The 15315-nt window shown below is 25.4% G+C and overlaps 1 protein-coding gene across 1 annotated transcript; it reads right to left on the reverse strand.

Annotated features, from left to right (window-relative positions):
• Window positions 1-8848: 8848 nt before the first annotated feature.
• On the reverse strand, window positions 8849-13796 carry LOC145830203 (large ribosomal subunit protein uL15-like). Its single transcript, XM_082938122.1, has 4 exons — window positions 13729-13796; window positions 12525-12588; window positions 10179-10426; window positions 8849-9055 (listed from the first exon to the last, which is right to left on the reverse strand). Exons 1-4 carry the CDS (start codon window positions 13729-13731, stop codon window positions 8927-8929), a joined length of 444 nt encoding a protein of 147 aa, XP_082794248.1. The 5' UTR covers window positions 13732-13796; the 3' UTR covers window positions 8849-8926.
• Between the last annotated feature and the right edge of the window lie 1519 nt (window positions 13797-15315).

Here is a 15315-nt window from a genome sequence, read left to right on the forward strand (position 1 = left end):
ATGCTGGTGTAAAATAATAATGAGTTGCAACTCTTATATAAAATCTAATCACTGTAAAATACATTTAAAAATTCAGTAGTGATTTCTTTTTTGAAGTCCATTTTGATTGAGATTAGTATAAGTTTAAAGAATATTATAAAAAGTAACAAAAATATCCGGATCCGTTAATGTTTTCAAAATAGGATCCGGATATTTTTTAATTTAATATCCGGCCGAGTCTAAAACGGCATTGTCCGGCCAGTTCCAAAACTAGTATCCGGAAAATCACTAATTTGTAGAGCTTTAACAAAAAACACAGTTTTCAGTGAATAAATCCTATTTAAAGTAGGAATATAGTGGTTTTAAAACACATTATTTATCTTAAATTTAGTACTTTCACGAAAAAAAAAATATCTTATGCTTAGTTTTCTAATAAAATTGAACGAGAGATTTCAAAAAAACAAGTGGCCACCCTTCATTTATATAAGCATTTTTGACATAACAGACCAGTAAGTTTTTCAAAAGTTTACCTTTATGAATAAATAATCTGTACAAGTTATTTTCAAAGCAACTTTTAGGTTTTCATGTGGTCTGAAAAAATACGAGACTTAACTGCATCAAAATTAGTCCTTTAGTATTAATCCACTAAGTCGTTTGTTTTACTTTTTCGATAAATAAGTATTTTTTCATACAAATTTTAAAAACTTTCTCTTTTTTCGTTATAGTCCTTTGCATATATTAATTGATTTGAAACACCAGTTCAAGTACTATCAGAATCAGCTTCGTTATGTTTCTTATTTAATAATATGCAAACAAAACAACACAAAATACAGAAAAACAGCACTCTAAAATTAAAATCCAGTAATGTGTTGTTTATTATCGTATATCTAAATTACTGTAAAGGTTGAAAAAAAAAAGAAGCAGCTGCAATTTTCTTATTAACATTTTTTTTAGTTATTAAGAACTGAAGGCGTTTTAAACTAATTGTTATAGGCTATCATTGTTTATTTGGTGAATGCTAAACTGAATATGACTTTAAAAAATAAGCCGTGAGCCTAAAAGTAAATATTTCAGAATATTTGAACTAGTACTAAAAAATTAATTATACAAAAAAATTAAATAAATTTAATTAAAAAAAATAAATTAAATAAATGAAGCATTTGAACGTTCAACATTTTGAATTAAAAACAATACGTTTTCAATTAATAACAATAAAAAATTGCACTAATCAAAAGTATATCAGTATTTTAAAGTCCAAGTATTCTGTTTTTTTGTTTACTTGAAATTTGTAGGCTTTAAAATGTACTTAACTCTAATAAAAGAATACAGATGTTAAATTAATAAAAACATCCTAAAGTTAGACCTTTTTTTTATTAGTTTGTTAAACAGTTACTTTCATCATTATTATCACACAAAAAAAATCAAAATACTGATAACCATTTATTTAATTACATATATCTCAACTACGTGCAACAAGTTAATGTAACTTATTTAATTGATTAAAAGGTTTTTTCTGAAAGATGTAGTTTAAAAACAATGTTTGGCTTAATGATATCGTCAGTTTGAAAAAATAAACCTAAAAAACATTAAGTCATATATAATATGTATTAGCTATTGGCTGAAAATAAAAACTTTTAAACAATACATTGATAAAAACTTAATAGCTTTAAACGTTTATTTTTACTTATACTTATAACAACTTTTTTTTTGAATTCATTAAATAGTTCACTTTGTTGAAATAGTTTGGTGTACACTTTCTAATATACTTTTCTTAACTGAAAAAACGTGAAGAAAAAACAAAAAATATGATTGAGTGAACAGAAGTCGTAACTCCAAAGAATTATTTCTTCTAGAATAAAAACTTCAGAACTCTTCTAATTGCCTACTGAAGAAGAAAATTTGAAAGTACTTTAGGCAATATAACGAAAACATATAAATTTGTAGATTTTTTTGTAAAATAAAAAAGATTTTTTTATTTAAAACGATTGATAAAGACAAAAAAATCACGAAGAACAACACACAACCAAGGGAAGATTTGAGATACTAAAACTTAATATTCTTACTGTTATTTGAATTATTAAACTAATTTGATTACAATAGCATGATACTTCATTATTAACTTATGAAATTAGCAGTAATTTTTTAAAATTTAGACAAATTTTAAAATTTGGTAAACTATTTTATTCTTAATATCTTCTAAAGCAATACAAATTTGCAACTTAAATAGTTTGAGAAATAAACGTACTTGTATGATACTAATATTTGTTACAAAAAAGTTAATTTTAGGTTGAAGTTGACTTAAAATTTGAGAACTATTAAAACTAAAAGAGACATAAGTGATAAAAAATATCCTTTTTTTTATTTAAAGACTAACACCTTTTGAAAAAGAGTTAAATACTATAAGTATATTTTGTCCTTCACATGTTAAAAAATATTTAACTTGGTGTTTTATCTTCATACAAAGTGAATATAAAAGCTACTAAAATGAAATTAAAAATTTCAAACTATCGAATTATGTAGCTCTAAATAAAAAGTTGTCAAACCTTTAAAAAACGCTCACACTACTATCTTTTTCAAGTATTTATTTCAATAAAAGCTACCCTTACTATAGTTAGATTTTCTTAATTTGTTTTATAAGTGCCTACATTTTTATACTTATAGTTATAGGTGAAACAATTACAATTTCTAACCTGGGTTCAAGGAGATAAATTTAAATACAACTTTTCATTTATAACTGTATAAAGAATTCTTAAAAAAAATTTACTCTATACCGAAGTCTTCAGTTAAAATTATAACAAATTAAGAATTTAATTATATCTAGAGATACTTTAAAATATTCTAAAATATTTTAGAGCAGAACATTTTAAAACAACATTATGTTTGTTTACTAAATCTTTAGTACCAAAATATTAAATTCTTTGTCGAACCAATATTCGAACAAAGTATATACCTGTTTCAAATATATTTTGTTTTCTACAATGTTTGCTGCACATATTTTAATACAATCTGTTCTCACTTTGAGATAAGCTGACTAAGAATGTTATAAAGCAAGTTATTAAAAAATTTATTAAATATTAGTTGCTATAGTTTTTGAAAGGATTATTTAATTCATTGTTTTAGAACTATCTCAGAGCATATGGATGCTAACGACGGCATTAAATGTTTTTGGAGGTTGCAAGATTGAAACTTGTTATTCAACACATAAATGAAAAAATCAATGAAAATATTATATGCTAGTGACATATTTTTAAATATACCACTCTAACTAAAAACTTCACAAGGTAAAGTAGATATGTAAAGTTTTAACAAATGTATATGATAAAGGATCAAAAATATAAAGGATCAAACATAAAGCATTGAGTAAGAGTCAAGTTTGTTCAAGGAACTGTAGTTCTTAAAAAATAATAATCTCGAAAAGTAAAATAATTTATATAGTTTTAAATTTATGTTTGAACTTTAAATAAAACTCATAAAATATATTAGAGTTTTAATTGCAATGTGCTATTATTAGTTTTTAAAACTTTATCATTATTTTTTTTTAAGTTAAATCTGTAAGATCTAGGGAAACTCGTTACACTAACTTTCGTATTAAGGTCTTACCTAAGTTTACTGGTGTAAAACAAATTTTACCAAGTATATCAGTAGTTTAGTTTAATTTAATTTAATCTGATCAAAACATGTCAAAATAGATTATTTAATTGTTAACTATGCAGAGTTAAAACACTAGATTGCATTTAAAACATTTTCATTTAGTTATTTTAATCTATAATTAGCTTTAAGTACTTTTTGGTTTAGTTTCTGCCTTTAGTTCTACAACAAGGGTTAACAGACCACAACATTCGTAAATAAATATCGTTTTACGTCAGATAAAAACGTTTTGAAGTTGTTAAAGAAGTTTGTATCTTTGTTGAAAAAATATTTGAAGCCGTGGACAGCAATAAATAAGTTTCAAGAAAAGAAAACTTTTAGAAATATAGATTGCATTTTTTAATTTAACTTGATTGATAACAAACTCTAAATAAAAATTATTTTGACATCTAAAAACATATAGGTTTTATGTTTTTTGATTTTTTAATGGTTCTAAATGTAAACAGGTGTAACTAAGTAAGCTGTTAAATCCTACCAATTATATTTTCTGGAGAATTAATTGGATAATAATTTCCTGTAACTATAGAATAATCGTTATAAATGTAGGATGCAAAACTAAGAAATATTCATTTCTTTTTTTAAATTATATTAAAATTTCATCAGTACAAGGAAGTATTATAGATGTATCTTTCTTTTTGCATGTGTAAGTTTAAAACTAGATTTAGTAGCTGAAGCAGCACTAGTTTAAACTTTTATCTTTCGATAGATCGCTTAGCTAATGTATTTACATGACCGCGATTTTAACTGAAAATAAAGCAACAAAATATCCAAGCAATAGAAATTACGTCGCTAATACTAAACAACGACTATAAAGCATAAACGCCAGATGAGCCCACATATTTTTGACTTAATTAGATAACCAGCTGTTCCTCGAAAAAATTATTGACATGCCCAAGTTTGCAAAGTATTCTTATTTTCCTGGGAACGCGTGTAGGTTAACATATACGTGAGATATTTTTAATCTTTAAAACAGTTTTTTACAGAAGCGTATTCTAAACAACATGTGCAGTTCAACAACGTAAGTTAATTTATTCTGTTTCCTGCGATATCAGTGACTAGTAATTACATTTGTGCTATTAGACGAGGACTAATGTTTATTTTCTGCTTGGTTCATGCAAAATAAGTTGAAGTATTTGATGAGTAAAATATGGAAGAACCCCTAAAGATATTTCCATGAACTGCTGCTATCGCTTAAAGGATCTGATTGTTGACACGAATAGCTGAGAAGAACTCACCAGGCTCTAATTAAATATTTTTTAAAAACATTTAATAAAAAAAGGTTGTTGCTTTAGAAAATAAAACTAAGCTGCAAAAAAATAAAAAGAACAACCGACTTTATATTATTTGAAAATTTAAAAATACTTTTAATAAGTATATTTGTATACATACTTGTTCAAACATAAGACGAAGACTAACTTGAATTTAAATTTTAGAAGTAGATTTTGTTAAAAACTGCAGAAGATCTCGCAATTACATAGTCGGAAAAAACATTCTCAAAAACAAACCTATCTATGTTAGTTCAGAATAAGTTATTCTGACCCCTAAGTATATTTATTCGGTTTAAATATCAAATCTATTTTTGTCAAAAGCGTACTAATTTAGTCTCTTTTATGCTTCAATTTTTCTTTAATGGTTAAAATAATACTAAAAATTCCAACTCATTGAAATTTAGATTTTTTTACTGGACGCTTTGAAAATGAAAGACTTAATTATTGTTTTAAGAATAGGCTAGTGTGTTATAATAGTAAAGTATCTTAAGAAGACCTACTTAACTTGCTTTAAAAAGGCTTTTCAGTTATACTAATTGATCCAGATATTAACTAACACTCTTTAAAAACCTAATTTGAAAACTTTTATTAACTTGTATACTTATTTTGTTTAAAATCAACCGTAAATCTAGGTAATTGGATCGGCTAGTAATTGTTTTAATATGTAAGTAATAAATAAATAAGTTTAAATAAGACAGATAAGAATAAGATTTTTTGAAGTACTACTGTGGTGTTGCTCTAAAAACTTTTTTTTTTACTTAAAAACAAAACCATTTTGTTTGATAAACTTTTTTCACTTATTTACAGGGTTTCAAATTTAGTCTGACGTTTCTCAATTTAGACTGACATTTTTCAAAAATAGACACTATTGCCTTTTAGGGGTTATTTTGGCTATAAAGTTGTCAGTGTTAATAATTAGAGAGACGATAAAAAGTAAATTGTTAATCAATTAGTAATGAAGAAATTTTTAAATTTTTGCCTAGGGGGAGTTTATGAAAATAGTTATGGGAAACCCTGCCCTAATCTATGTTGGTCGGTGCCTAATTAGCATTACAACAAGATTAAAAGACATAACCTGTTGCTGTAGCTGGGTAGTGTATTTCATTTTAATACATCTATAACTTTGAAATTTTCTTGAAAAAAATATTTTAAGTTTTTAGAACTTGAGTTGTTGATTAAGTGCTGTATGTAAGCATATTAATTGACATTGTTCTACAGAAAGTATTACTACAAAAGCAAAATAGCTATTTAGAAATAACTTCACATTCAAACAATTCAAAAAATATTTTTTTATCCATAAATTTTCAAGCATTTGTATTGACAAATACTGACATTTTGCATTCGAAAACCAAATGATTGTTTAGATAAAAGTTCACATTTCAATGATCTACTCAACGAGTTCTAAAAATTTCAGGCTTTTGAACTGAAAAATGTTTACATTTAGAAGTTTTCTAGAATTTGAACTAACAAAAATTAAAATATTGCCACTTTTTCAATAAAAAAAAGATTTAGCCTGACACGCACAAACCTTCTGTTTAAAAAAGTTTTTTACATTTACTTAAATTTTAAGATACTTATGTTTCCTAAAGAAGTCTTTTACCATACTCGTAAAATAATACAAGACATTTTTATCTGTTATTTAAATCTGAAACTACACTGTAAATTAGGCTTTCATTTTCTTAATCGGCCCATTTTCAGAGAAACTCGTCTCCCTTCGTTAAAAACCCCAGAAGATTTAGTATGCATTTCAAACTTCTATAAGATATTAAACCCTTTAGAACGACCCTGGAGTATATAGTGAAGGTTGGTTTTCACTGTTTTTGTTAGTTATCGTACTGAAGGATAACCGACTTTAGATTGCACAAGTACACAAAAAACGAGGACGATACAAATACTAAATCCATGGTTGCCACTGATCAAGCTCAGAAAAATTTCCTGACTTTTCCTGACTTTTTCCTGACTTTTTATCAAAATTTTACTGACTTTTCTAAATCTTACTCTTAAATTAAACTTATTCTAAAATACATAATCTAACACTTGAAACTATATAAAGCTTTCAATCTAATTTTAATACAGGTTAAAAACAACAGTTTTTTGCTGAATTCTATAAAACTTCCAGTACATCACTTAAACCATCTGTGTATGATTCATGTTTGAAATAAACAGCTCTATCAGCAAAATACTTGTATTATCACCTTTTAAACACAAGTTATCTGAAAAAAGATACAATTTTTTAGCATTTCCTAGCATAAATGTATCTAGATAAACAAATAACATATAAGGAACTTTTACAATTTTTGTGTATATATCACAGTTTCACTATGGAAGTGTCCTTGCTACAGACATCAATACTAAAAAGCTTACAAAATCTGCTTGTTCAATATGTTAAAAGAAAATTTTGGCAGTTTTATAAAGGATATTTTACTAATGTATACCAGGTGAAGGTATTAGAAATAAAATTAAATATTTTGGTAAATTTCCAGGAAAATTTTGGATTTTTTTTCTGACTTTAAAGGACTTTTAATGAATTTTTACCATTTGAAGGCTTTGAAAAAAAAGGAATTTTGTAAATTTAAACTGAAAAAATCTGAATCTTTTTTAAATGTTATAAAATTTCCTGACTTTTCCTGACTTTTTTTCAAAACCCCCTATTTTTACCTGACTTTTCCTGACTTTTGTCATTTTTTAAAATTTTTCCTGACTTTTCCTGATTTCCTGACCGAGTGGCAACCCTGTAAATCTAGCAAGGTGGTGAAAACAAACTTACACTATATTATTTCGGGTTTGTATTACAGGGTTAAAAATTAAAATCTTAAATCGGAAACTTATACTGATTGCTCCCTGAAATGTGTCAAAAAAAAAAGGTTATTGCTACAAATCATTTAAGTTACACATTTTCAAAACTTTCCATTAGAAACAATACAACGGTGAGGTATCAATGCAGAATTGTTTTATGCCATGAATATACATCAACTAATTTGTTATTAACTGAATCGGATTTGTGTACTTCATAGATTCTTGTTAAAGGATGTTGCTTAAGACAGCAAACTCCTGCCAGCCAATAAAGGGTATAAGTTGGTATATTCGCAAGAATGTTTTAGTTGGGACGCCGAAAGTTATATTTAGTTAAAACATGGAAATTTCAAGATAGCAATTATACTGTAACTCACAATCAGCTAACGCAAATTAAAAAAAAGGGACGTATAGTTTACGAGAGATCTGGAAAGGTGACATGGTAAGTTTTTATCTACAAAATGTATGTATTTAAGCCTGCGAGCACCATTCGAGGATTGTAAGTAATGGTCAGTGTATTTCAGTTTAAGTCCAACATGGAAAAGTTTTATTCATTCTTTTTATTTAAATTGTTATTGAATAAGAAAACTTTGATTCTATTTCAACAGGTTTCAAATATTTCAATAAGTATGAACCAGTAATACTCAGGCTTTCAATTAGATTCATTAGAAAACAGAATCCATTGCTTAAATTACACAACTTCATAAGAAAAGCTAGTTGGGAAAGATTTATGTATACTACTTTGATTTTCATTATACTAGTTACATTTTATTAATCTCATTCTTTTTAAATTTTTTAATTACAACTCAACTAATCAAAAGCATTTTTTCATTGGTACTAATTAATTGCGAACGAAACTTCTTTAGCTCTTACCTCATAAAAGAAACGGATGCAAAAATATTTTCTCCCATCCTAAATGTGAGTTTATTTTTTATTATCACCTTCAATTGATTCAAATGTTTTTTTGTTACTTATTAATCTTATTTGAGAACATATGTGCGTTTAAAATTATCCCTATAAAATTAGCTACTAAACTTACTTACACAATATTTTCCTACATAAATTATTTTGTCGTAATTAAAATAAATATATTTAAAATTTAATCTTAATTAGACTAAGTAATGCTAACAATTTAGATACGGTTACAAAGAATCAATGAGTTGATAGAAAATTTTTATTCAAGCTAGATCAGATTCACTAAACAAATTGACACTCTTAAACAATTCATAACAAATTTATTAAGCGGTCAACACGCACACTCCTCCCACGGCCTTGATCTTCTCTTCGGCGCGACGGCTGAAGAACCTGGCCTTGACGATGACCGGCTGCTCGGGAAGCTTGCCCTTTCCGAGAACTTTGTAGTATCCCTGTTTAAATTTATTTAAGTTAGTCTTAATCTAAAGTCGTTATACATATAAAAACAATTTTGAAGAAAAAACTAGCATTATGGCACACATTTGGAAAAGTTTGAAGGTTTATTAATATACATATTTATACAAGACAATTGTATCACATTTAAAAATTTTTATACTTATAGAATACTGTATTTAGTTACCAAGCAATTAATATAAGTTATAAAGTTAAAACTTATATAATTTAAATGAAAATTTTTGTATGTTAATAAATATATTGTGGGATATCTCACATCATGAAAATACCATTTTATTCTAATATTTTCTAGCGAAGTGAAATTTCACCTGGTATTTTCTGTATGCTCGACTTGACACTCAACAGTAAATTGATTTTACAGCAAGTAACACTGCGAGCAAATAAATACATTTAAAAAAGACAATTTTTGGTTAAATTTTAACTTTTCATGTTTATTAGTGAATTTGATGTTGTTTAAGCATTATAATGCAAATTGTGCAAACAATTGCAATTTAATAAAAACATTATTTTTGCAAAAACAATGTTTTTTCATTGTCCTTAAAAATAATTCAAAAAGATTTAAATTTATGAATTTGTATCTAAACTTGACTTTTAGAGATTTTAAATACAAAACATAATCCTAAAAAACATTTTGAAAATTTTTGCAAAACACAGCTTGGAACCTAAGAATAAGTGATAAAAAATAATTGAAAGTTAAGCAGATATATGAATATATATTAAGAATATGCACATTACAAAAATTCTCAGTAAATTTTATATTATTTTCAGAAATAAATCAGTAATTATTTTAAAAACTGAATCATGTAACTATAAAATAAAAAGTCAGAATCAATTGCTTGTAGTTAACAGAAAGTATTACTTAATACTCATATATGGTTAAATACTCATTTTGATTATTCTTTTGATATTGGATAAGAAAAACTGATTTAAGTGTAAATTATTCAAAAAAAATATGCCATTACTTAACTTAAATGACTAATTTAGATTCCATTATATGCTCCTCAATAAAATCTAAGAATTTTGAGCTTACAATATCAGAACAACTATAAATATTGATGGCCAAAAAGTTTTAAGCTTGAGTCAAACAAATTTGCTACTTACAGCTTGGACGCAGTCAATTACTGGGGCCTTGTCGGTCTTGGTGGCGTAGTGGGTCCTCATCTGTTCACTGACCAGAGACCACACTTTGTCAATGTTGATGGTGGGGCAAGCATCCTGGTTCCTCTTCATGTGGAAATGACGCATACCGACCTTTCCGAAGTATCCAGGATGGTATTTGTCGAAGTTGATCCTGTGGTGATGTTGACCACCAGCGTTACCGCGACCTCCAGGATGCTTGCGGTGCTTACCTGAAAAAGTGTTGCTGGTTAAAATTTTGCAAAATAGATATTTGTTCGATTGTTAACAAACAAAAACTACATCTACTGCATAGTCAATTTTGAACTTAATTAGAAATAATTAGAAGTCAATGTTTGCTTATAAAATAAATATTTATTTTAGTACCACTAATGTTCTACTAAAATTAGTAAAACTGAGCTTTAACAAGGTAAATATAAGTGATAAAAAGTATGTTTTCTAATGATACAGCTAAAAAACAATTTATTTCAAGGGACTATTTGTTATTCTATATAAGTACAAGATGTTAATGAGGAAAATGCTCAAAAAATTGTAGTTAATTGTTAACTGTGATAGGTCAATAAAATATTATGTGTTTTTGTTTTAAAAAAATGTAAGATGTATCATAGAGACATGACTTGGTATATAGTACTATAGTAACTACAAGGTGCTGTTTGTTCCAAACAAAGAAAAAATATAATTATTAGGTTAATTTATTTTATCTGGTATAATTATTATGTTAAGATAAGATACTAATATATTAATTATGTTGTAAAAAAATGTTTGATGTATTGTAAAGACATGACCTCTACATGAAAAAGGCACACCCTGTTTATACATCACTTTGATTTCAGCTCCCATATTCTCAACATATTGATAAACAGCAATATATAGAAACGCATGGTGCTTTGATATTTAAAAACTTACTAAATTAATACCATAATTTATCTCTTTTATAGAACTTTCCTACTTGCTTTTATTGAAGTACTTTTTATGTAAAAAAAATCCATTTAACATTAAGACTTGTAGCTCCAGATGTTTACTAATTTTTTGTGTATCTTAAGAAACTCCATAAAAAAAACTTTTTCTCATCTAATTTTTTATCCATATGTAATAAAACTTCAATTCTTGATTAGATGTTTGGGCATGGTGGGTTAAGGATAAAGGTATGAAAAATTTTTAAATCGGTTTATGCAAACTAATTGCAAGTTTCTCAACCTACTTAAAAAACTAGTGGGAATCTATAGCTACTCCTTAAAAACTTCTAAATAAGTAAGATGGGTATAAACAAAATACAATTGTAATTTTAGATTTAATTTTATACTTCATCAGTAAAATTATATACCATTTATGTTAAAAATTATTAAACCTGTTTTAATCAGTTTACTTCAGCTTAGAAATAATAAACAAAGCTATTTTACTGTGCTGCTATGGCTCAAAAAATATTAATGCAAAAAATATCTAGTTAAATACTGTTTTTAGATTGTTTGTGGTTTTTCAATATTAAAATTTTAAAATTATTTCTGTTCATCCTAATGTTTATACATTAAGACAGAATTTTTTTAACTGTATTAAAATAATTGCTGTTCAACTTTTACTAAGTTTAACTAAATCTTGCATTTTTGACCAGATCACTAAACATTTTAAAATAACAAACACATGTATTTACTTAAGTCTAATTTATATAGATAGTTCTTGAAAAATCTTGTGCTAATATACTTTGGTAACTGATAATCAACAGTGATACTTGATTTTAACTAAATATTAAATAACTTTATTTAGCAGTTTGGTTCACTTCTAATATGTTCTCACAAGTCACTTTGATATTTCAAACTATATTAATTTCTATTTAATGATTTTAGTACTAGATAGTTGTTTATTCATTAATTAGTTTAATATGGTTGAATTTCTAAAACACATCTTTAACAATATATAACATGAATAGAAAACCGCATAATAATTTACAACTTTGATTTTAGCCAAGTTACAATTTGCATCATATTAAAAAATTGGAAGGGAAAATCATTTAGTAAATTCTGAATATGACAAAAAATTTGGTTTGTCTTCTCAAAAAAATCTATAAAAAATTACTATAAATACTTGGGACAACCCATTGACAATTTTATTATCAAAATATACTAACAGCTAATAAAAAAATTGTAAATCATTTTTTTAATGTAGATTTAATTATTATAACTAAATAGCAAAGAATGATTAACTTGCTATCTTAAATTTTGATTAAATCATTAAAAAAACTGTTGTTGATTTTTCTAATAAGTGTTAAATATACAAAGGTATATATTCTTAAAAACAATAACTCTGTATACTAACCTACACGTCCATTACCATGGGAGACGTGTCCTCTATGCTTCCTGGTCTTTTTCTTTGAAGCGGTCTAAAACATACATGAGTTTAAAAAAAAAATAATATGTATGTCATAGTTTACAATGTCAAATTAAGCTCTCAGAGGATTAAGTTGAGGTATAGGGATATAATCATTTAGTTAAACTGCAAATAACTTGCAGTTTTACTTGATCATTCCAAATGCCTGGTGTCATCAATGAGCTTTAAGATTTGTGATTAACATTTTGATTTACCTAGCTATAGCCTCTTTACTCAATTAACAAATATTTCATATTAATTCTAAAAGCTATGTATTAGAAAACTTATAATTGTAAAATTGTGTTACAAGCCAACCTATCAGTAAACAATGGTAGTGATTGAATAAAACTAGAATGGATTATTATTTAAAATTAGTGTGTAAATCAGTGGCAAAAATGTAACTACTTAAAATTTTGCATATTTACCATACAATTTATATACATTCAACCTGCAACATTCAAGCATAAATAAAATTTTGCTGTTTAAACTTGCTTACAACTAGTGAAAATGAAATTTTATTAAAAAAGTGCCACTATGATAAACCATCAAATAATTAGCTTTTGAACTAAATTTTGAATTAGAGAAAATTTTATACCCAAAACCTTGTTCAATGTGTCAATTAATGCTTCAGAATATTTATTTTTAATATGCAAGCTTCATTTGTTATAAAACCTATTCTAAATTGCTAAGGTGATGTAGATTGGTAGGGTCAAACTAATAAAAATTACCCATAAGACTGATGAAAACTGTTATTAGATTAAGACCACTTGGACAAACTTTATTTTTGGCTTATGAAAACAACTCAAATAATTACCATGAGAAATAAGTAACCTCAGCAAATATTAACCTATGGACTTTTCATTAACTAAAATACTAAAATTTGGAATAATTGAACAGTAGTTGATTTGCTATCATTTAACAGTTAACTTAATAGTTTTAAGAAAAAACTCAAAAATTTTCATAATAAAATTTAAAAGTTTAAGTTATTTATTTAACAACTTGATTGATATAAGCAACCTTTAAGTCATAGAAAAAACTAATAAAAATTTCTTACTCATGAAAAATTAAACTAACTATAAAAACTTGATATTAAGTTATTCATAAATTTAACATAGCATACATTAAATTATTTAAATACATGTTATTTACTCACCATGTTGATTCCTCAACTTAAGAAAAGAAGAATATAAGTTAGTTGTGTTCACCAGTTCAGTAGAAAATGGCTAAAATCCAATAATTGAAAAAGAACTTTTGCCAAAATTACCAGGGCAGAAATTTAGAAGCAAACATAATAAAAGCTATTAAACAGTCCTGTTGTCACTGTTTTTTCAATTTACCAACTTTAGTATAAAAAACTTCTACATAAAGAAAAACACTGAAAATAAATTAAAAGCCTAGTACTTTTTTTATATTTTTTTCTGATTATGTATAATCTAAAAAAAAACGTTATTTTATTAAAATATAAATTGTAGTTTAACAGCATTTTAAAGTATTTTTGTAGTTTCGACTTTTAAAGTATTGTTTTTTTTAAACCAATTTTTTTTTAAATATGTTGTTTAAAAAAATAAAAATTTGAAAAAGTTTAGTTTTTTAGTAGAATCTAAAATACATTAGATCTGTTTTAATTTGTTAAAAAGTTTTAGACAAATCTTTTTTAATAAAAAGGTTAGACTTTGTTTATTGATATGCAAGCATTGCTAAATTTTTTAAAATTTCTTTTTTTTTACAATTACTTGTAATTTTAACCATAATTACCATATTTTCATACGATAATTGCCACACAATTACTCGAGCATATCATTTTATAACAATACAAAGATTTATTCAGTACTATGAACTCTTTATCTCTGTATTTTTCGAAACTCTGCTATTGAATCAAACAAACTAGAATAAAAATTAAATAAAACTTAATAATTTGTTTAGTTTTATTCAAAACTATAAAATATTGCAAAATAGTAAACTACATATATAACATCTTAAATTAAAAATAGTATACTTAGAATTTTGTTTGACTTATTTCGATTTAGTTGAAAGTTTAATCATTTGTTTTAATGTTGTATTTATTTATGTGAGATATCTTTAAAATACAAGCTAAAAATGATAGTTTACCGCATAAGTTTAAATTAAATTTCGGTATTTGTAAACAAAAATTAATAAAATTAAACTGTAATTTATCTTTTAAAATACAATTAAATTCTTATTACTGTGAAGTAAATAGAATAACAATTAAAGAATTGAGCGAAGAAAGTTATACACTTTAATTAATAGATAAACCTCTTAAATCAACGTATTAGTACATTGTTTTTAATCAAAAATATAATAAATTTTTATTAATTATATTAGAAGTGCTTTTGAACTTAAAAAAAAAGGAGTTCTAAATACTGAAATCTAATAAACGTTAATATGCTTGAACTTTAATTATGAAAAACTATCTAAAACTACACTTTAAATATTTCAAATGCTTAACTTTAATGACAACTAAAAGTCTTTATTTAAAAAAAAAGTATTTTTTTAGTTCTCAACTTCATTTATAAAAGCAAATAACTTAGAAATCGCTAAATAAATATTGTTTACATAATAAATTAAAGTAAATGTTTAGGTTACAACTATTTATGTAACAAAAGATTTATATAAAGTTTTTTTAAGTTAAGTTAAACTACTATAAGTTTAAAACTTTAAACATTTTTTTAACACTCATTTAACGTTTTTTACATAAAAACTATAACGAATTAATAATCAG

This window comes from Thalia democratica, chromosome 2 (genome assembly GCF_965202585.1).
Source record: "Thalia democratica chromosome 2, ktThaDemo2.hap1.1, whole genome shotgun sequence".
NCBI lineage: Eukaryota > Metazoa > Chordata > Thaliacea > Salpida > Salpidae > Thalia > Thalia democratica.